Source organism: Centroberyx gerrardi, chromosome 12 (genome assembly GCF_048128805.1).
Source record: "Centroberyx gerrardi isolate f3 chromosome 12, fCenGer3.hap1.cur.20231027, whole genome shotgun sequence".
Lineage (NCBI taxonomy): Eukaryota > Metazoa > Chordata > Actinopteri > Beryciformes > Berycidae > Centroberyx > Centroberyx gerrardi.
In genome coordinates this window covers 20,985,030-21,006,868 of record NC_136008.1, presented here as the reverse complement: position 1 = coordinate 21,006,868, position 21,839 = coordinate 20,985,030, and the positions used below count along the sequence as shown (strand labels likewise).

Below are 21,839 nucleotides of genomic sequence, written 5' to 3'. Positions count from 1 at the left end.
CTGAGGTTGACCGAAAGGAGCGTCTTGAATTCCTTGTCCTGAGCAAATATGCGAGCGCGGGGCTCTGTAAATCAGAAGGTGTCAACTTGTGAATGTATAGACACGCTTGTTGGTTAAACAGCCTTGAAAACCGAGCCACTGTTGACTTAGGGAGGGCAGCCACGACTGGGCGGAGGTAGCGGACATGTAGGACTTTTCAAACGCAGCCGGTCCCCTTGAGGCAGCCTTTTCATGCTCCGTGGTCCAGGTCCCCCAGGAGCCTGAGTGTTGCCGGGCAAGTGTCCAAGCCTCTAAACAAATCGGCAACTCTGTGAAGCCTTGGGGCCAAACATTCACATGCTTTAGGCCAGTGGCTCTTCAGCACTCATTAGCCCAGTTCTGAGGACAGTGTGGGCCTGGACAGCCCCGTCTGATGCAGGAGTGTTCATGCAAACAGCGGCATTGTCACTCAAAATTGCAGTATAATCTGTCTCATATGCCTTAAATCGTTCTATAGGTAGCAGTGACTCTTCTATGTCTTCCTTTGCTTGGGGTAGCTATCAAGGAATAGTCTACAGCTGAGTTCATAGTAATGGAAAGTCCATTAGTAACAACAAAGTAAACAGTGCAAACCAAAATCCTTGTCACTTAGACAAGTAAACCATGCTTAAATGATGTGACAGATGTCTATACTTCAACTGTGGAGTCTCCACTGGATGAACTCAGTCTAAATAGCACAGGAAATCTCCAATTAATCTCTTTCTGGTCTCACAGATAAGGCTAATCCAATTTGAGAGTATCTCAAAATAACTGTCTAATGCTGTAGTCAATACCCTGAAGGAAGAACAAGGATAGATTAATATCATCATGTCCAGTCAGAATTGAGGGGTATCGTATGTGTCCAATGAGATCAGGACTGACTGCAATTGTGCAGTCTCTTAAAGATGCAGCATTTTTAAACATCGATATGTCATTGTCAAATTGCGATGTCTTGTTATAATTATCATAAACACATGAGACCATTGTGGAGATGATTGGTAGCCTGTATCTTTCACCAGTGATAATGTTAGTGCTAGTGTTTTTCAAAATTGTTTGTTTTCTCTTCTGCTTTACTGAAGAGGATAAATGTGTTAGAAGTATCGGCCTTTCAACTCTGAAAGCTTTAACTCTGTTTGCTCTGGAAGAACAGCACCCTCTTCCTGTTTGGATCCAGCAGATTTCCCGCCAAATCTGACCCGGTGGCACACACTGTAAAATGCAGTGTGGAGGCCGGTGGCTGCCGATCTTCTTGGTCTCATTTGTTTACAGTAAGTTTATGTCTGTATATGTCTGAAAATTCATGTGGTAATTAAATTCTCATGAGCAAGACATCAAACACATGTCCTGTATATGCGATAGTCCTAATTCATACCGGCCATGACAATATAGCCTCTCTTTGCTCCTTCTCCATTCAGTCTGAAGGCTCAGAGAAAGCCAGTCTCCCCACTGACCTCTGTGACCTCTTCAGTTTTAGGAGGAACAGCATCTAAGAGCTGAACATGCCAAACCAATAGAAAAGGTCCCACTAAAATGTGTTTCCTGTTGTCCCTGATGGTTTCTATGATGACAGTAATCTCTGTTGTCCAGAAGGCCACCTACATGGCAGCCAGCACTCTGAATGAATCTTTTCAAAGACAAAAAAAGGAGCGAAAGAAAATAACTTTGTCTCTTGGCAAGACAAACATCATCGCCGTTAGAATGGGGGGAAAAGGCCATAACACTGTCACCAGCAAAGCTGTAGCTCACGGTCAGTGGGAAAGGGCATGGCTCCTCATCCCACAGAGAAATAGTTATATCTGGGATCTGACAGTTCCCTTTCAACTGTGTGATCTTGTAGTGCGGGGGAGTAGTTGGAATGAAGACAACACTGGTGGTTGGTGGGAGTTTTTTTGACCACTAGAAAGTGCAAAGTCCTTTGGGATCTGGGCTAAATGTGATAAGCCAAAACACTAACCCGCTGACCCTTTTTATCAGGCTGCAACTGCACAAAACCTATTACGGTAATCAATACAGGATTAGAAAAGTCAGAATGATAGACATCTCTTAATCTCTGACCTGGGGAAAATCATTTGTACTTAACGGGAATACATCCAGTGTGTTGTAGAATGCTGAAATTAAATATTACTATCACCTTTGTGCAAAGAAAACACATCACCGCTGTTATCCCTGGATCTCCATAGCGACATTTCTGCTCGGAGATATAACAGACAAAAGTGGTATTGAGGAGGGACAGAAGTGGCAAGAAAGACAGGAGGGGTTGAGATGCTCGAGGCGAGCTTCATAGGAAGGTGATGAGGCTCAGACTGTCTCCCTCTGCCTGTGTCTCTGTCTGGGACGCTCTAATGGCTTCTCCATTGTCCTCACTTGAATGAGGACCGTCTTACAAAAAACACAAAAACTGAGCTGAGGAGGTAGGGCCATTTAGATAGGACTGCTGCTGAATAAACACGGCATCAGAGGTGTGTGTGTGTGTGTGTGTGTACGTGTATGTGTGTGTCCTAGCTTTGTTAGAGACAGTTGAATTGACATGAGATTGAATGTAATACACTAGGTTGATTTCAGCGAGTACTGAACATATTCTGCGGAAGGCACTTTTGAGTCTATGAGTTAACAAGGCACTTGAATGGGCTTATTTACGCGTCTCTTTCTGTTATTCTAGTGTGTGTGTGTGTGTGTGTGTGTGTGTGTGTGTGTGTGTGCAAAGCGCAGGTTGGGCAGGTGTCACTGGAGGTGAGTTATTGGAGGGGAACGAGGGTGCACTTTCTTTCTGTCTGGCCGCTCCACTCCAGTCCATCAGAGGAATGTCTGGTCACGACCAATGTGTGCGGTCGCCATGACACACCTGGCCACACCTGGGACAACACACACACACACACGAACACACACACATCCACAGAGCACTGCGGCCCACCTAGCGAGGGGGACTGACAAGTGCAGCTGGCCCGCACGGCGCCCGAACAGAGCAACGTTTGTCCCGTTTTCGCTGCTCAGTTAAACGGAGGCTTGTAATCTTACTGCGGACATCATGGAGCTCAACCTCATATAACCACTGTCATCCACCTCCAAACCTCACACATCTGGCTTTGCCACATGAGGCCTCCCCAACCCAGAGAGACTGTAGGCTAAGATCAGAATCTCCTGTGCAATGGCATGTGGAAAACTCATTTTTGTATAACATCTGTAACACTAAGCAAGGCTCCCACACTCATTTGGACCTCCAATTCAAGGACTTCTCTATGATTTTTGGGGTAAGACATGACATAGACTTCATAGAGGCCCCAGGCTTTACTTGATCTTGTCATGTCAAGTAATCAAGGTGAAATCCTTCTTAAAACTGTTGCTATATCAACACAAATCTCCATCAAAGCATTTTCATCAGGATGTGAAGTGGTGATCATAGGCTGAAGAGAGGGCCAGAGAGCTGAGGCACACTGATTAATTTCAGACTTTCAAGGATTTTCAAGCCCAATGGGAGCCATGGCTAGCATAAACAAAACATTGCTATTATAGAGCTTCGCCAACACAGAGAATTGTCAGAACAAAGCCTTTACAGTCCTGACTGTGCAGAAAACAAACTTCATCCTCATGTCATGCCGACACTGTGACTCAGTGGGAATGAAAGTTTCAGACTCATTGTGCACTGGCAAAAGTCAGGTCCAGGTCCTAAATGACACCTTTTACCAATTGTGACATAATTATATTAGGCTACACTTGCTGTCATAAAACTTTATCAGGCCTTGCCAATGACACAGACCCGGCTGGAGCGCATTATGTTTCACATGAAAAACACATCACATCAATCGCTATCCGGTAACCAACAAAACATAACACAAAACCAACGGAGACGATTCAGAGAGCCACAGAAAAACCCATACAGAAATATTTCCATTACAGAATTGGAAGCTGGGCCTATTTGTTGCCATTTGTTTGTTTGTTGCTAAATTTATTCATGTAGGTCTCAGCTAGAGGAAAATGCAAGCCTGGTGGAAAAAACAAAAAAACTTCTGGGAGAAAAAGTCAATGAGTGTAGCAGCCAAACCAGGGCAAATTCAACATGAGAGCCTGATGACTTCCAGTTGTTACAGAGGGTTATCAGAACCCCAACTCCATTAAAGGGGCTTGGCCATTTGGCGTACCAGCACATCCTCAATGTCCAATCAGATACACTGTTGCCAAGAACAGAGATTCTTAATGGAAGTCTTTCATCTGACAGGCCATCTCGCACTGTCATATGTGGAGCCTGTGGTTGCAAATGGGGCATCCGATTGCAGTGCCGTCTGGGCATGGGTTCCCCATTCTGTTCACCATTCATAGGCTCAAATGATGCATAATGCGAGTTATTCTAAAAACCTCAATAAACAAAATGTTACTGTTTAATCAAGGGGATCGATTTCATGTTTCTTGGGATTTAGCGCTAAAAGCATGAATGACTGCACCATTTCTCACTCGGGGGCCTACTGTATTTTGTAGAGACTGAAACGCAAGAATCTGCTATTGATTACTGTGTTTGTCGGGTGCAAAATAACATGGCTGACATCGCTGCGCCTGCCTGACAGCTGCAGCATGTGGGACTGGATGACGAACTCCACAGGGGGGCAGAGCGGCTGCGGTTCCCATTCTCCTCCACCTTTACGACTGACTGCACTTGTTACAGCACGCACCTTTGCCTGGAGTACAGACCTAGTGAATGGGCATCTGTTGGACGCGCCAACAGCTCGGCTCAGTGTTTGAGGTGAAACAGCATCCCTGATAGGGCGCTAAGAGTGTTTTAGAGAGGCTGTTGTTGTTGTTGTTTTTCAGGCGGAACCAGCGTCAGAGAGACGTAGTGAGGGCCGGGATCCACACAGACGCCTCATTAATGCGTGATCAAGCGGAGAGACAGAGGACGTCTGTGGAGCGTGGCCAGCGCTCTCTTCCTCCCCACAGAGACCCCTTTCTACGCCTCGCACACCCCACTTCATCTCTTTATTGCGCGGTGCACACACACACACACACACACAAAACACACCTATAATATCCGGTTCCACCTCTGGAGAGGGAGGAGGGAGTGTTAACCAAAGAGTAGGGTTGCTAGGGGTGAGGCTGTGTGTGTGTGTGTGTGTGTGTGCCTGTATATGTATGCAGGTACGTATGTTGTGCATGTTTATGTGTATACATGTGTGTGTGTGTGTGTGTGTGTGTGTGTTGGGCGCAGGGGAGATTAAAAGGAAATCAAACCCTGTCGATGTGAGGACAGGCTGCTTTCAGCACTGCGCCCCTCAGCATCAATTAGCAGGCTGTGCTGTGACTGGCTCCTGTTCGGGCTGAAGTGGGCCAGCTGAGGGAGGTAAACACACCTCATCCCCAGGGCTCGCTGAAATCAGAAGGAGGGCAACAATGTGCCACTGCTGCGACCACAGAAGCCCGCCTGTGCCTGGCCGCTAACACGCTTTAGCAGTCATTTCCTACCTTCTCCTCCAATTTCCTCGCCCTGGTTCATGCACACGGTTGACAGTGGACGGTTCACCTTGCTGCATAAGAAACCTTTTTTTTCTGCTATTACTCTAACCTGTGTTTTTGAGGGAGCCTGTGTTTGAGGTCGATTGATGAGTATCTGGTTGATCACACACAACCAACTCCAGCCAAGAGTAGCTAAATGTGTGCTGCCCTGCAGGACTCTGTATAGGAATATTTGTGGCTTGGTACCTCCTTAAAACACAAACTCAGGTCATTTTAGAGAAGTAGAAAAAAGTGGCTCGAGCTCGACTTTTGCACATCTGCAAAAATCGTATAAATTGCTACTTAATTGCAGCTAAATTAAACTACCAAAAAGTTATTACAACACAGACAAAAAAAGTTGAGGCCTTTTGTTTTAAGAATCTGCCCTCAATTTGCTTTTGAGTGGCATGATTGTAAACTAACTAGTGTGGTGAACACAGGCCTCTGGTTAATTGCTAAATTTAAGGCAGGCTCCTCCGTTTTTAAAAGCAGATGCTTGCTGCAGAACATTTCAAGCACAGCTCCTGCGCTCGTTTGATTAATCTCATTAAGCCCCAATCTTTTCCAAAACAAAGTAATAACACAAGCTCTGAACCTCTGCCTCATTAGGAGGGCCAACTTAAAAGCAGGATGAAAAGCCTCGTCATAAAACATGAAAGAACTGTGGCCCTCGTAACATTCACTCTTCACACCACTCACAAGAAGAGAGGAAGGAAAAAAGGGAGAGGGAGGTGAGAAAGAAAGAAAGAGACTAAGTTAACTGTGTGAGAGAGAGAGGCCATTTTAAGATAGTGAGCAAAGTGACAGTGATGTCTAGTTTACTGCTTTGTCTTTGAAAACCTTCCACGTGTTGCTCAATGTCAAGTTCAAGCCTACACTGAAGGCCCCGAATCTGAATGTCTGAGGTCCTGTTACTAACAGACTTTCATTAAGATAAACAAAACATAGTGTAACGTCCTAAGTGGTAGACCAATCATGCTTCCACATGAATTTGGGTCAACTAATCTGAGCAGTGCATTGAAGAGCCCTCTCGTATACTGGGGCCATTCAGGGCCCCGAGGTGTAAATTGAGATGTAAACAAACAGCTGACTGAGCCAGGTTTAAGGGCTAAAGGTACAGGCCTGCAGCTTGACCTCTACTACAAACAGCCAACCTCTCAGTCTGAAGAGCAGGGTTGAAAGGAAAGTGTCTCAAATCAGTTCAGTTAGGCAAATTTACAAAAAAAAAAAAGAAAACAGAAAAATGAGCAGCACACCCTCAAATAAGCCCTATTGTGCTGTAAAACCATGACAACCTTTACCAGGCATTAGACAGGTTCAAGTAATAATCTGTAATCCCATAATGTAAGACTGGACGGATGTTCAAATGCAACATGTAGCACCTTTAAATGAGGGATTCAGTAACTAACATGGCTCCGCCCCCTTGTCACTACCTTTGGACTACAAAACATGACATCATCCAGTCTGGTTGGGCACACCTGGATTACAAAGGGTGACCTAATTTTCTATATCAGTCCTATTGCATCTATGTACACACCCCACCACACCTCACCACACCACACACACACACACACACACACACAGGGTTGATATGCAACACGTGGTCTCAGGAGTGGAGTCATTAACTTGCCTAACAAATAAGGCTCTGTGTAGCCAGTAAGGGCCTGAGCTCCACCCACCTCACCCCACCCCACCCCACCCCACCCCACAGAGACTGGGGTGTTTGAACTCTACTGTCTGACTTATCAGCTGAGGGCAAACACCACCCAGGCTGAGAGCCGCTTCAACTGTGGTGAACGGCAGCTTTTATCAGACAGGGACAGCTTTTACCCTACAGTGAGTCCGGCTTGTGAGCCTAAAAGAGGGGAAACATGTTCACCTTTGAACAGATGAGAGAGAAACATCTGGGAACAAGGGGGCCAAATAGCAGGTTTTGCAGTATCTTATAATATTTGGGATATTTTGTCTGAGCACAAGTGTTTCATAGTGAAATGGGAGAGAATAAAGCTAAAAAACAAGTCTGTCAGTTAGATCTATTTTGCTATAGATTCCAATATGATTTGTATATATTTGACCAGGACGAGCGCAATAAATATGTTGGGTATGCAACTCAGAAAAAAAAAAAAAAAGATTGTGTAAATGTCCTCAAATTACTCTGACAAATGACAGTGAGTGATTAGACTACATTCAGTGTTTGTAGAGCACACATGACACATGACTGGCCCTGAATCCAGCCAGGTCACCATGTAAACCAGGAGAAAACACTGGAAAGGCAAATAGGCTGCCAGAGCCTCTTTGTTAAACATGGGTTTACACTACTGACAACAAAAAAAAAATAACAACAAAGAAAATGATCAGGCTAATTCAAAGCCAAGGGTTGAGCCAACCGGTCATGTTGGAAAAAATGCCAACAGACTACCTTGACAAGTTTTCCCACAGGAAGATCGGCCCATCCCCTCATGACACTGACTCAAGCCTACAAGGAAACTGGTCAGCAGTTTTACAGTGATTATGCAACTTCAAACAACCCTAACCCAAGACCCTGTTCCTCATTTTCCAATGCCAAGAGAAGAAAAGGAAAGTTATACCTACTATTAAATATTTACAATGTTAGTGGAGCAGTAGCGGCCTAGTATTACTTGACACAATATCAGCTTCCACAGTGAGCTTGGAGCAGCCTGTCAGAATAAGCTGCATCACATATTGAGGGGTTTGGGGAATGGGGAGAAGGGAGAAGGGCCACAGCCATTCATCCCGTTAGCGATGAATGCAAAGCAACCAAACACGGTCTATACAAAGCGATACGGACGGGACAACGACAACAAAAGGCCCTCTCTGTGTGCCAGCAGTGTTTGGTCCCTTTAATTCTAAATATAACCACGTCTAAAGCTGATACTCCTGAACCCCGCTGACTAATGCTGCATTCACGTGCTCCTCGTAAGCCCCGGCCTCCAAGTGCTTTCAGGTTGGACCCTGCGACAATAATAGTTGCTTGGTGGTTGTTGTTTTATTTCACAAAGTAAAGAAAATAGGGGTGTCCTTGAATATGATACAAAAAAATTATCCCCATGTTGTATTTTAGAAACCATGTGGCACAGAGCTACTTTGAGCTGCAGCAACTGAGTGTGGAGGAGAAAGCACCTACACATCAGATGCTTAAGTGATGTTTTAAATAAATTTATCAAGGAAAAGTATAGTTTCACACCCTTCTCGTGTATTGGCCAATTAACAACCTAGAGTGTGCAACCATTTCCTTTTTGACAACGGTTTACCGCAGTAGTTAGCATCACCTGGGAATCTATCTTTTTCGTTTTGTAAATAATTAATTAGCCAAAAGTCATTACCAACACTTGTTGACACAGCTTTCCCAAAGTCACATCTCGAAAACTAGGGTATCACAGACAAATTCCCATCTTTCCCCAGTCGTATTTACCACTTTGATGGGTCGTTCGTTTCAGCTTTTCTCGGAATTCCTACGTTTCCTACAGCGCGTGAATGCAGCATTACAGTTTGTCAACCTCAACCCTGTCCTAACGTTACCTAGAAACAAGTCAAAACTCACACAACGGCGGCAGTTCTCGTTACCTTGTTCAAGTAGGGGTTTCTGGTAACATCGTAGCCCCTCTTCTTTGTGTAGACGAAGGTTTTGCTTTGGTCTTCGGACTTGTGCATCTCTGTGTCCACCGACTCTCGTCTGACCAGACCGTGTGCCATGTTGTTGCCTCAGCCTCTTTAAATAGAGCGACGGTGAACTGTTGTGAACTCAACAAGTGGATGCGCAGGTCCGACCACTGAGCTGTGACCGCACGTCTTCCTATCTCGACACACGACTTAAGAAGAGCGCGAGTCTCCTTATCAATCAAGCTGCTTTATTGTTTCAGTTCATTAAAACGGGCAAAGTCCCCGTATCAAGTATCATTTGGCAGCAAAACTTTAATACTAGTTTATATTGAGCAAATTTATGGGGAGTAATTTAGGGATATAGTGATGGGTAAATTCACCTGAACTCAGTTTACCCTTTTGAGGCTGACATTATAGTCTTACTGATTTTAATCTTATCTTACATAAATTCATAGTACACACACAGTAAGTGGAACTGGTGTAAGTTATATTAGGGTCTTTTAAGGGGGGGGAAAGGCATGAAGAGCAATAATGCTTTTCTGAATGTAGGCTATTTGTGTTCATTCATATTGGTGGTTGTTTGTAGCTAAATTGTCTTAAGAAAATGAGTATAGCAGTAGTACCCTAGTAGCAGCGGTAGTAGTAGTGGCAATAGTGCTGGTAGTAGCAGTAGCCTGCCAGTAGTTGTAGTAGTATTAGTAGTATAGCAGGAGTAATGGTAGTAGTAGCCTAGTATTAGTAGTAGTAATAGTAGTAGTGGTAGTAGTAGCCTAGTAGTGGTGGTAGTAGTAATAGTAGTAGTAGCACTAGTAGTAGTAATATTAGTAGTAGTAGACTACAACAAACACATTATGTCACACTGTGCAAGCAAAGCATTCCCATAAGTAGGACCTAAACTTGTTAGATCTAAAATGAAGAGAAATCCACATATTCTTCCATAAGCATGGTGTAGATTATCCCCAATAGCTTTTGACAGGCCATGGCATTTGTTACAAACACATAACTTTATGGCCTAAGTTTAGCACGTAGTGTCTGAGTCCTTATGACAGCAGTGCGGATATTTGATCAGGGTATGAAGTCAAGGTCAAGCCTCAGCCTTCACACTGTTGCAGCAGGAGGGTTATGCAATATTATAGGCAACGCTGAGTTTGATGGTGACAGGAGGTGACTCCCAGACATTCTGGGAGTGGTAGGAAAGGTCATTCGATCCCCAGTCCATGTACCTCATGCTGGTGTGTTGATGAGGTGATTCCCTTACTCCAAATCTATAGCACTCTTGCCTCACAACCAGGCTGCCTGCTGTTTGTTGTCGAAATCAATAAAGTTGAACTGTCTGGTATTTGTGCAATCACGTTCATTGCATTTTGGTTAGGACATAGAACGAGGGATTCCTCCTACATGTGGACAGTTGTTAGGATCCTGTGTGTGAGCAGTAGTGGAGAATCTACAGGGATATGCTTCAAATTAATTGCTTCAAAATCATTACTTCAACTACTGGTCAGTTATATGGACCCTGGGTGAGCATGTCTGAAGTAATGGCTTCATTCAGAAATTGGTATCTCTGCCTCTTCTCTGATAGATTTCTCTCTGTATGGTTGTTGGTCGGTGCAAAACAGTGAGTCTAGACAGAAGCCCTTACTCTTTGATTCTGAGGGACTCGCACCAAAACCTGAAATTTACCATTGATGTTTTAGATAGCTGAAACATTTTCTGCTATCAAACTCCATTATAGCTGCACTGGAAATATCTCGACTTTTGTCCAGTTATCCACAGAAATAAGAAAAATACACCAACAAGCAACAAAATTGACCCAGAAATAGAAGCTATATAGACAATAGCTGTTTAAGAGTCAAAGTGCTTTAGGGCGGATTTTTTCCTTGAAGGATGCAAAGGAAAAGTTATTAAAAAAAAAAGAAAAATATCAGAATTAAGCAAACCATTGATCCATTGCAATGAGGCATCCTGGACAGGCTCTGGTCATTCTTGTCTTGTGCTGATTCACTGCAGACTGCAGACTCTCTGGCAGGCTGCCTCTGTCCTCTTGGCCCTGAATCAACATCACAGACTGCTGCTGCTGCAGGAGCCAGTCAACAGCAGGACCAGACTGATCCCCGAGAAACCACTCACCTTGTCATCATCTGCTAGTGAGCATGATGATACAGCAGCCACCAAAAGTTGCATGCAATAGAATATCAAATAGAATAGGGTTCACTGGCCGCTGCAGGCCTACAGGCCACATTTCTCCAACTAGGTTGCAGAGAGAAAGTCAATGGGAGGACCTGTTTGCTTTTTAGCACAATTCTTTATCTTCAGTACTGACCATCAGATTATGTATGTGTGAACAAAAGAAAAGAAAGAAAATTAAAAAGACAACTGGCACCATTCACACCTGCTGCTCCAGTCTGCTGACTTGACTTGAATGGGACCAGTGGGTGGACCTCTGATAGAGAACTCAGTCTTAACAAAAACTCAACTCATTTAAGTTGTGTCTTTTGTAATGTAATTACATTAGAACAGATTTGCATTAAGCATAAACTCATCAAATATGTTGGTGAGTTTAAGGACCATTTGCCCTTTGCTGAAGGTTCAAATGCCCGTGGGAATGTAGAAAGACTGACATGATTGGCAGCTGCATTGCAATGTTTTAGATCGAGCAGTCTGTCCAATCAAAGCCTATACATAAAATAGCAGCAGATAACTGAGGGTCCGCTGATCTCCACCGTGTTTAGGAGGCTTTCATTCTGTGTTTGAATGACTAATCTCTGGATGACAAACATCTGCCGTCTGTTGCTGTATCGGAGCTGGAAGTTATTTTTGAGGTTTGGGAAGAGGGCCAACTGGCAGCGGGAGGGCATGAGGAATGCAGCAGGGAGGGTTTGGGAACCACCATCAACCCACCCAATGAAATCAGCATGTTGGTATCAAGGAAGGGAAAGAGGTGATCACAACACTGGAACAGCTGGAAGGAGGTTGGCCACGTCTATTGATCATGCTCCAGCAGCAGTAGCAATACGTGTGGTATATATATCGAGAGAGAGAAGTTATATTCTAAAATGCATTTACTGTTACATCCAACACCTAAAAATTGGCTAACATAATTAAAGTGGTAATCCTCGAGGTCCCTGTTTCTTTATTTTTATTTTGTCCCCTTTGGTGCCAAGTGCTCACTGCACTTCCCACAGATCACCTGTCAATCAAACAGTGTGTCCAATGTCCAGATATAAACTAGAAGGGCACTCGGAGAGCGCAGACCTCCGCCAAGGTTCGTGCTGTTATTGCTTGTTTGTGAGGCAGATCCGGATCCGCTCCAAAATTTAATGGGTTCTTCCTTGGCCCATGCTACACCCTTCCACGAAGTTTCATGAAAATCGGGCCAGTAGTTTTTCCGTAATCCTGCTAACAGACAAACAAACAAACATACGGCACCGAAAACATAACCTCCTTGGCGGAGGTAATTAAGCCCTTGTACCTCCTAACCCTCCATTTAACAAAAAACAGGTGCATTTCAAATCCAAATAAAAAGGAAAGTCCCCCTGAAGACTTGCCAGTAGCATAATCCTTTCTACCCTCATTGACTCCAGTGCACCTCACTTTATTGTCAAGTCAGCTGACCCTTGTTTTCCGCTGACACAGTTTTACAAAGAGAGAAAGAGAAAGACACTGAGAGAGATTATAGGTCAGGACACTGAAAATCAAAAGTTGCTGCACAGCAGTAGCAGTGATAAGGCTGAACTTGCACCTTGAGCAACAGAGGAAGCCTTCTTGGTTTCCAGCAGATGGATCATGATCACGGCCAACAGTCAAGGCCGGCGATCTGAGAGAGTGACAAGGATCATTGTCATGGTGATGATGTTGAAAGAGAGTATAAAACACAGCTATTACTCTTCGTCTAATAACATACAATAAAAAGCCCTTCAGCCAAACTGAGTTGTAATATTAACAGAATGAATGATTATGTAATATATATATAAATAATAAGGCTGCTGGTATACAGTATGCTACTACAGAACTCATTCATACTAATTGCATATCTTACCCACAACACTGTTAAACACGTTAAAGCCTGCTCCTTTGTTTCATGTGCATCACCTCTCTTAAGCAACTGTCTCTGACCTTTTTGAACCAGATGTTTTATAGACGCAATCTCTTATTATGGCACAGACACCGTCCTGACTCACACACACACACACACATAGAACGCCCAGCCTTAATGCAAGATCTCAATGCCCGCAGTCTGCATCATATACAGCAGCCCGGTTGCCCTCGCCTGAGTCTGCCTCTTATTTATCCCTGTGGGGTTTTTTTGGCCAGGAAGAGGAGGAGGTAGCAGACAAAGACAAATACAATTACAGAGAATCAAATCACCCACAAACACATGATTTTCTCCCTTTGCTCTATTTATTCTACAGCGTACTGTGACGGCAACACCTGGCCATACTTCCTCCGCTGATGGTAAAGGATTCACGAACGTGGTCATTAAATGTAATTAGAGCCAGACTCTATGGAACGAGGAAACCATACCTTCTGACTGCACCAGCACCTGCCAGTATAAACTATAGGGAAGAGTTCATATCAGGACTTGACTTATCCCAGTGTTTTTACACTGGAGTCGCAGATAGACGATTTTTTGTCATGCCCAAAAATTATTTAACACAACTATTCAGTGTTTTCCCCAGAATTCTATTCCTGACAGTGGAAAAGCATCTGAAGCTGCATTTAGACCAATGTGGGACACTCAACTCTCCACTGAAACCCAGACTAATGAAATTATTTTAGGGTTAGCCGCCTTTTAAGGCAAAGTGACCACCACTCCTGTTCAAAGGCAGGGAAACTCTGGGATAGAAGAGACCTTTAAATTAAGAATTAAATGGATAAATAAAATGTGCAAAGAAAATCGAATTCCATTGCATGTTTTACAGACAGTTTTTATGTAGCTGTGGTCGGGGAGGAACATCCATCCTATTGGCAGCGGACCACATAACTGACCAATATCTGATATTTAATAAAAGCCCAATATAAAACCCTTGTACATACAGTGGAAAACTAAGCTATAGAATGTACTGCAGGTCATTTGCGGGGATTTCAGTGTCCCTGTCTGAGGAAATGAATCCGGTCAGTTTGACAGGCCGACGTCTGCATCATGCAGTCGGCTGGTGAGAGTGAGAAAGACTGTGGCCGGAGAACAAAAGGAGTAGAAATGTGAGATTGGCTTCGGTGGTTTGGTGGTGTACGAGGCGGAAAAGCTCTGGGTGTTGACAGATACGAATATGAGACTATGGGAACTAAGGCTAAAGTGGGCTGTTTGAATATAACAGAGGAGTGGAGCAGAGCAGTGAAAAGGCACAAAGGTCAAAGTTCAAGGCAACATGAGATCGCGAGGTGAAACGATCCCTCTCACGTTTATCAAGGTGTGCTTACCTGCCACGGCCTCTAGGGCATTTTGCCCTTTTGGCCTCTTTAATTATCACTACCTTGGACCAATAGACCTATAATAAACTCTACCTACAATGAACTCTGTGTCGCTGGGTTCACAGATATGCAGAACAACCTTTCCCATAGTTAAAGTTAGCCACCCATCTATTCCAATATTCCCTGAGGGCTTCAAAATAAATTCCACTGTTCAGAACTGGCAGCGCTTCGATGCGAGTTTGATCATTGGTAGAGGAAAATTTGAACAAGAAGCACATTTCCTCCCTCTAGGTAGCCGTATTAAACCATAGCTGTTGTTGTTCGGACGCGGGACAGAACACACACAAAGGAGCTCATAGGTGTTGGGCCTGTTGAGCACCTCCCAACGGAGGAAATGGGCGGCTGTTTGGAGGGGCTCCTGAGGGACGCTGCACTTCCAGGTCTGCTGCCATACGTCGACTGGCCTCAGCCCTTTGCTTTCTCTCTCTCTCTCTTTTTTCTTAGCTACAACTACTCCAGTGTGAGTCCATACATGACCTTCAACCAGCCCCCCAAATCAATGGGCCCTTTCACTGATCACTGTTCATAATGACCCACTGTTTGAGCCCTGGGATATTTGGGGAGGTGGAAAAAGAGAGATCTTTGAGCCGCAGATTTACTGTCTAGCATTATTAGAGAAAGTTGGGTTGACACGAGTGTAGAGCGAGAAGGAGCTTGATCATAATAGGCCAGGTTGAGTCGAGGAAGCCCTGAACATATCCTGAGGAAGGTACTGTTGAGCCTCTGGGTTAACAGGCTGTGTGAATGGGTTTATCAACAGTGTTGGGGGAAACGCCTCAGGTTGCTCTTCTGTGGTAGCTAGTAACTTAACGCATTTTTCAATTCATGTAATCCATATTGGTTACTTTTTAAAGTTAGTCATTACTCCTGTTTTTCTTTCATATTGTTTCAATTTTGTTTTGCAAATTAAAAAAAGTAGAAAAAAGTGAAAATCTGAAAAATTGAAAAAACACAATCTAAGTGCTTGATATGAGATTGGCTTCATGTTTTAAAAAAGGAGTGATAGTCTGCATTTTAAAAACAACGATTGACAAAAAACATGTCAGCACCAGCCAAGTTGCTACAGCATGTTTTTGAAGTGGGTGACAAGTTACTTTTTGTAAAGAGTAACTCTGAAGCACAACTACTATAGTTACTTTTTAAGGTAAGTAACAAAGTAAATTAACTGATTACTTTTAAAAGTAACATGGTATAGCAACAAGTCTCTTTCTTCTGGTACAGAGCGTGGGTGGGTTTGTGCTTGCATTGATAAAGGTGTAGTTGTGGTGTGTGTTGGCCCTGTTAGTAAATATTGTAGCAACAGAACAAGGCTTGCTGGCGGACTGTACTGTATGACTGAAATAATTGGACAGCAGGCAGGTCAAGGTTTCCCAAACAGAACTGAACCCGTCATCGAACATCTGAGAGTGAAGATAGGGCCGAAGAGAAAGTGGAACTTCTCCACTTCACCAAAACAGTCAGACGAAATAGCATTTGGCAGAATGAGCCAAAGAGGCGTCATCATCTGGCTTCAACAAAACCCTCTTTCTTCTCCAGAGAAGAGGACAGAGATTAGTGTGTTAACCTAGTCACACAGTGTGTTTATGTAACCTTTTCTGACCCCTCAGAATATGTGAGTCTCTCTTTCTCTCTCTTTTGCTCTCTCTCTCTCTCTCTCTCTCTCATATACACACACACACATCCACACCCTTCTACTTTCCTCCCTCCTTTCTTATTCTACGCCTCCATTCCAACCTTGCAAGAGTTTGTGTTTGCGTATTTGTGTTTATATGCATGTGTGTTTGCATGTACTGTGTATGACGTGTGTGCATGTGCATGTGTATGTGTGTGTGTGTGTGTGTGTGTGTATGCTCATTGTGCATGTGCATTTGCATATGTAGGATTGGTTGTTGCTTGATCGTCCCAAATCAGGTCCGTGGCTTCGGTTCTTCCGTCTAATATGAGCTAAACAAATAAGTTGATCCGTCTCACCCTCGCTCCTCTCACATGTCTGGTGTCCTGGCGGCACGGGGTGAAATGAAAACACCTCCTCTGTCCAAATCCCCGCTATAAACAAAAGGCCTGTGGGGAATAAATGTCACGTTTCAGCCGTGTTTGTCTCAGCATGTCTAAACAGTTTCATCCCAGTGAGGACACACTGCAGATCACTGTTCACCTCAGCTCAAGAATGGGCATGAATTGTTGGTTCCACTTTCCACCGTGTTGCCAAATGAGGCTCACTGACAGGGCTGCTGTATAATCTCTGCAAAATATAAGTTTGGTGTACAACGTCACGCTTATTGCAGGCGAAGGAACTGATTTCGTGTCAGCCCTCCATCTTGCGTGCACTTTTGTTTAAAACATCGCCCTTCCCTGGTGTGTACACATTATTACCGTGATAAGAGATCAAGGCTGTGTATATGTCAGGGTTGGGTGCGCTGACGCCGTGTTTGTACTGCATCCTCCTGTTTTCAAGCCTGAACCTCTCGGCATTGCAGAATGTTTTGACACCGGTGCGATGGATGAGGAGGGAGGACGTCTTTAGAGACTTTTTTTCCCAAACTAGAAACTAACTCCGAGCAGCTTTGACTGTGTGTTTTCAGTGCCATGCTCAGTGGGGTATCTAGGCAATGGCAATTTGGCAAAGCACCGGCAGCATAACGAGATCTCTGTATGCGACAGAGAGGTCAGTGAAACAGCGCTCCTATTTTTAGTTCTCCTTTTCTAAGACCCGACTCCTCCATGCCATTTCCTTTGTGGTTCTTTGGGGCTTCTGAACTAATGATTACTGTACCTGAACGCAAATTACGAGATCATCAATCATGGCGGTTGGAAACCTCAGATGTCCACACAGTATCCCCAGTCATAAGAAGAGGAACAGGCACAAGAGGAACAGTTTCCTACCTGTAGGGCAGGGTTTGTTTGGTTTTTTTCCATGGAGATATTCATAGGGATTAGGGGCATACTTGGTGGATGTTTCAGGTGCAGGCAGGCGTGTGATGTGGAACGATATTTTTGTGTTTTTATTGCAGAAAGGGATTATAGAGAGTCAGTGTAAACACAAGGCCACACACAGAGAGACTGGTGAATGATGATAATGGTATACATGCTGATCTGTTTTAATGAACAGGATACAGTCTACCATGCTCATCTGCATATCAAGGAGTTGCTTATTATCTCCGCCAAGGGGGTTGTGTTTCCACCTCCATTAGTAAGCTTGTTTGTCTGTCTGTCTGTCAGCTGGATACCTCAATACCTCAGACAATTATCGTTTTTTAGCCATGACTATAAAACTAATGGAGATAGTGACTTGATTCCAAATCCTAAGGGTATGTTTGCAGGGTCAAGAAATCAATTAAACTTAAAATTGATGTGACAGGAATGATGTGTTTGGGGGTAACAGCAAGTTGGTGAATTGCACTCTCTGAGGTGCCTTCTAGTTTTTGCAAGATTTTCATTTTGTGTCCGAAAAAAAATGCAAGGCAAAGAAAAGTAACCAACTTCAGGATCAGGGTTACTGTCACATGAAAACAATTATTCTATTCTTTTTGAGTCAACACCTTACGCAACCGATAAAATCCATTGTACAGTTTCAAAAATGCATGGACATCAACATTTTTTTTGATTTTTGATTTTTGAGTTTCTTGTCTTCTGCCCCCTTCAGCAGGACTGTGAGTGTGTGTTCAGTTGTGCATGTATGCAGAGGTTCAAAAGGGCGCATGTGAATGTGTGTTCAGTCAGCCTTTCATCAGTATTACTCTCTTCTCTGAAAGCCGGCATGCTAACCTTATACCCAAATATTTACAATTAAAAAAGGTTATATACTGTATGTGGATCTAAGCGAGACCTTTAATGACTGTCCCATAACTGTTTATATGTGTGTGTGCGAGTGAGTGTGTGCGTGTGAGGAGGAGGAGGGGGGGAGTGTGCGTGTGTGAGAGAGAGAGAGGTAGAGAGTCCTATCTTATCAATGGTAGTCTGTTTAGCGTGGAGCAGAGCTAAAAGACCATTCAGTTGTCAAAATAAAGCATGTGGAAGTGAGCTGTGGGTCATTGCAGCCCTCTGAGTTGGTTTATTAGTGTGGTCTGTGCAGAGGAGTAGGCAGCCTTTAATGTATACTGCTGTGTACAGCGAAAGGGTATTGAGGTCCTCTGAGACCATACTTGACACAGATACAGTTTCACCAGGGAAAAAACGCTTTGTACTTTCTGAAATTTGCGATAACACAAATAACTCAATATAACTACGGTTCAACCAATCTCTTCAAGTATGATAACTTTTAAGTAAAGGGAATAAATCACAGAATAGGGACATTTCAGTGGCCCCTTGAGATCCTGTGTGGGGTCACTCGGGGAGGTCGGCTGTAGAGTTTGGTCTTAAAGGAATTCACCAAGGTTTAATTCATCTAAGCCTACAATGTCTCAAGATGGTGTATGCTAAAGTGTTAGCATGGAGCACCGGAGCCAACGATCTACCGGGGACACATGGGTGATTTTGAAGTCTATGTTCTTATCATAAGTTGGCCAATGTCCCAAAAACTCTGAGTATTCCTTTAAGAAGCGCTCCCTCTTTTTACCGCTGTGTACCGTTTACTGCTGTGAAGGTGGGCAAGGTCTCATCCAATACACTCAAACACAACTAATGAAATTCCTGAAAGTTACCTCTCCCCATAAGCGTCCATCTGCCACACGAGAGCGCAAAGGGAGCACTTCCTGTGAGGGTGTTACGCCCCGCACAAAAGCCCCTCTATCCACCCTGCATACCCCGACCCCAACCAGAAATATCACTCACTGCTTTTCTATTTGGAAGCCGTGGGCTGGGCTCGCGCTCTCTCTCTCTCTCTCTCTCTCTCTCTCTCTCTCTCTCTCTCTCTCTGTGGCTTCTCACAGCACTTTTGTGACCTTTGACCTTGAACTTAACTGAAAACAGGAATATTTACTGTGTTTCTTTGTCTGGATGTGTCAAGGTTGCCATAACAGCGGTCACAGGTTGTTATTGTGTTGGGATGTTGGCAGGCCTCAGAGAAGAGCAGAGCAATCACAGCTTTAAAGAAATGCACAGAGTTTTTGAGAGATTGTCCTGTTGGTCAGCTTGCTTACCTGTTAAGTGATGAGAACATCAAAATCATCCATGTGTCCCTGGTAGATCATTGGCTCTGGTGCTCCATGCTAACACTTTAGCATACACTGTGCAGAGTGATATTAAACCTGCACTAAGCGATTTCAGACCCTATAACCAATCCTGAAACTAACCTATGCTATGTGGAGATTTCCGTGAGACGCAATGATATAAACCAATATCCACACACGTGGGCCAGCTGTGTTGCTGTTTCCACCTCTTTTCTAAAGCTTGTTGTCAAAACCCGGCCCAACTCGAAGCTCCTTGCGGCGCTCACCCCCTCCCATCCCTGAAAAAAAATCTCGTTATGGCGGAATCGATGAAGCGAGCGAGTAAACTTGTTAAATTAGCAAACTTGCTACCTACCTCTTCACTTGTCACTGTGGGACATGTGACCTTCAACGGGAGAAAAATCTGGCAAAGCGAGACTGGTAACTGGCAACACTTCTCTAGGTATACATTTAGCTTAGCTATTAGCCTTTATGCACGGTCGTTCGCTAGTTTTGTCCTTTGGGGTCTCTGTAGTCCAGCAGCGTTGCTGTACTTTATTTACAAATGTGTTGCGGTTTCTGTCACCCTCTAGTGGTCGGAAAACCGCTTGGTGCAGCTTTAAGCAACTAGGATGGTCCAAAATAAGATTAACCTTTTAGCAATAAAATGTTGTTATTGTTTTTCAGTTATATATTAATTATTATTAATTATATTTTAAAAATGAAATATCATTAGCACAATATAGCTGATGTAGCTATGTTTATTTTTGGAACTATTTCAGGTGAGCAACCATATTCATCCACTGTGCAGTGATTTTTAGCTGCCATCGCCCACCACCATCACTTCCTATGGAAACAGGGAAAGTAATCCCTGCTAGTTCAAAACAGTACATATTCCATGTAAATTTTACCAGTGTCCTACACAAAACTGCCAATGTTCTACACTTGGCTGCATGTCATTTAAGATTACTTTACATTTAGCTTTAGCGCTGCTATGGGTTCTCATTTTCTTATGTTTTCTCATTTTTTATATAATGCTAGTCGCCACCCTGTTTATGCTAAAGTGTTAGCATGGAGCACCAGAGCCAATGATCTACTGGGGACACATGGACAATTTTGGTGTTCTCATCACTTAACAGGTAAATTGACCAACAGGCCAATCTCCCAAAAACTTGGTGTATTCCTTTATCACACTGATCCTGATGGAGGCATCTGGATCTCACCACACCCAAAGTGGGCCAGAGGAAGTGGAAAGGCATCTCTTACACCCACCAGTTCTATAGATGTGTGCACACAGAGATATGTGATACACTTGACCATCACCCCCTATCTCCAGCCCTTTCTCTCTCTCTCTCTCTCTCTCTCTCTCTCTCTCTCTCTCTCTCTCGCTCACTGTCACACACACACGCACACACACACACACACACAGTTTCTGGGGACTGGCGGATGTTTGTAATCTTTGTGTTGAAATCAGTTTAATTGGTGTGAAGCCTGCTGTAGATCAAGGTGAGTGACAGAGGTGATTACACAAAGATCAGTTTCTAATCCAAATGACATCCTGTAATCCATTCCATCATCTTGGGCCAGATGTATATTATCACACTCCCTCCCTCGCTCTCTCTCTACCTCATTACACACATACTTTCCATGTCTTTTCTTGGCTCATTGAGACTTCAGCCAGTCACCATGGCATTCCCCTCTGTCTGCCAGAGGCCCTGCGTTCTTCCCTTTGGTCCTGACCTTGCATAATGCAAAGACAAAACACAGCAATGTATTGACTTGTCCTCACACTTTCAAAAGTGCCTGTATTGGGACTTGGGTTCAAGCCCTGTGTCGGCAAGCATGCACCCCGCTGAAGTGTCCAAGACACTGAGTCACTGTCGGTCCCATAGGTGCTATGCTGTAGCTGAGCCCGACCTCTGACCTCCCAGGAGAGTTGGGTAAGCAAAAAGCAAACAGAATTCCCCTGCAGAAATCAATAAAGTATCACATTTCATTACTTCATGTACATTTCACATGCAGAAGGAACATTTGTAGTAGCGAAAAATGCTTTAAATTAACATCAAGATAACTTTGTGATGATGATGATGAAGATGATGATGATGATGATGATGATGATGATAAGGCAAGCATCCACAAATATAAACAGAATCAATCATACTTTCA

The 21,839-nt window shown here is 43.9% G+C and overlaps 1 protein-coding gene across 1 annotated transcript in view; it reads right to left on the bottom strand.

Moving 5' to 3' along the window:
* Positions 1 to 9,249, bottom strand: part of me1 (malic enzyme 1, NADP(+)-dependent, cytosolic) — an 85,837-nt gene extending 76,588 nt beyond the window's left edge. Inside the window, exon 1 of the mRNA XM_071902407.2 lies at positions 9,082 to 9,249. Coding sequence (XP_071758508.1) covers positions 9,082 to 9,210 — 129 coding nt within the window. The 5' untranslated portion in view covers positions 9,211 to 9,249. The remainder of the gene's footprint in view (positions 1 to 9,081) is intronic.
* Positions 9,250 to 21,839: the final 12,590 nt, after the last annotated feature.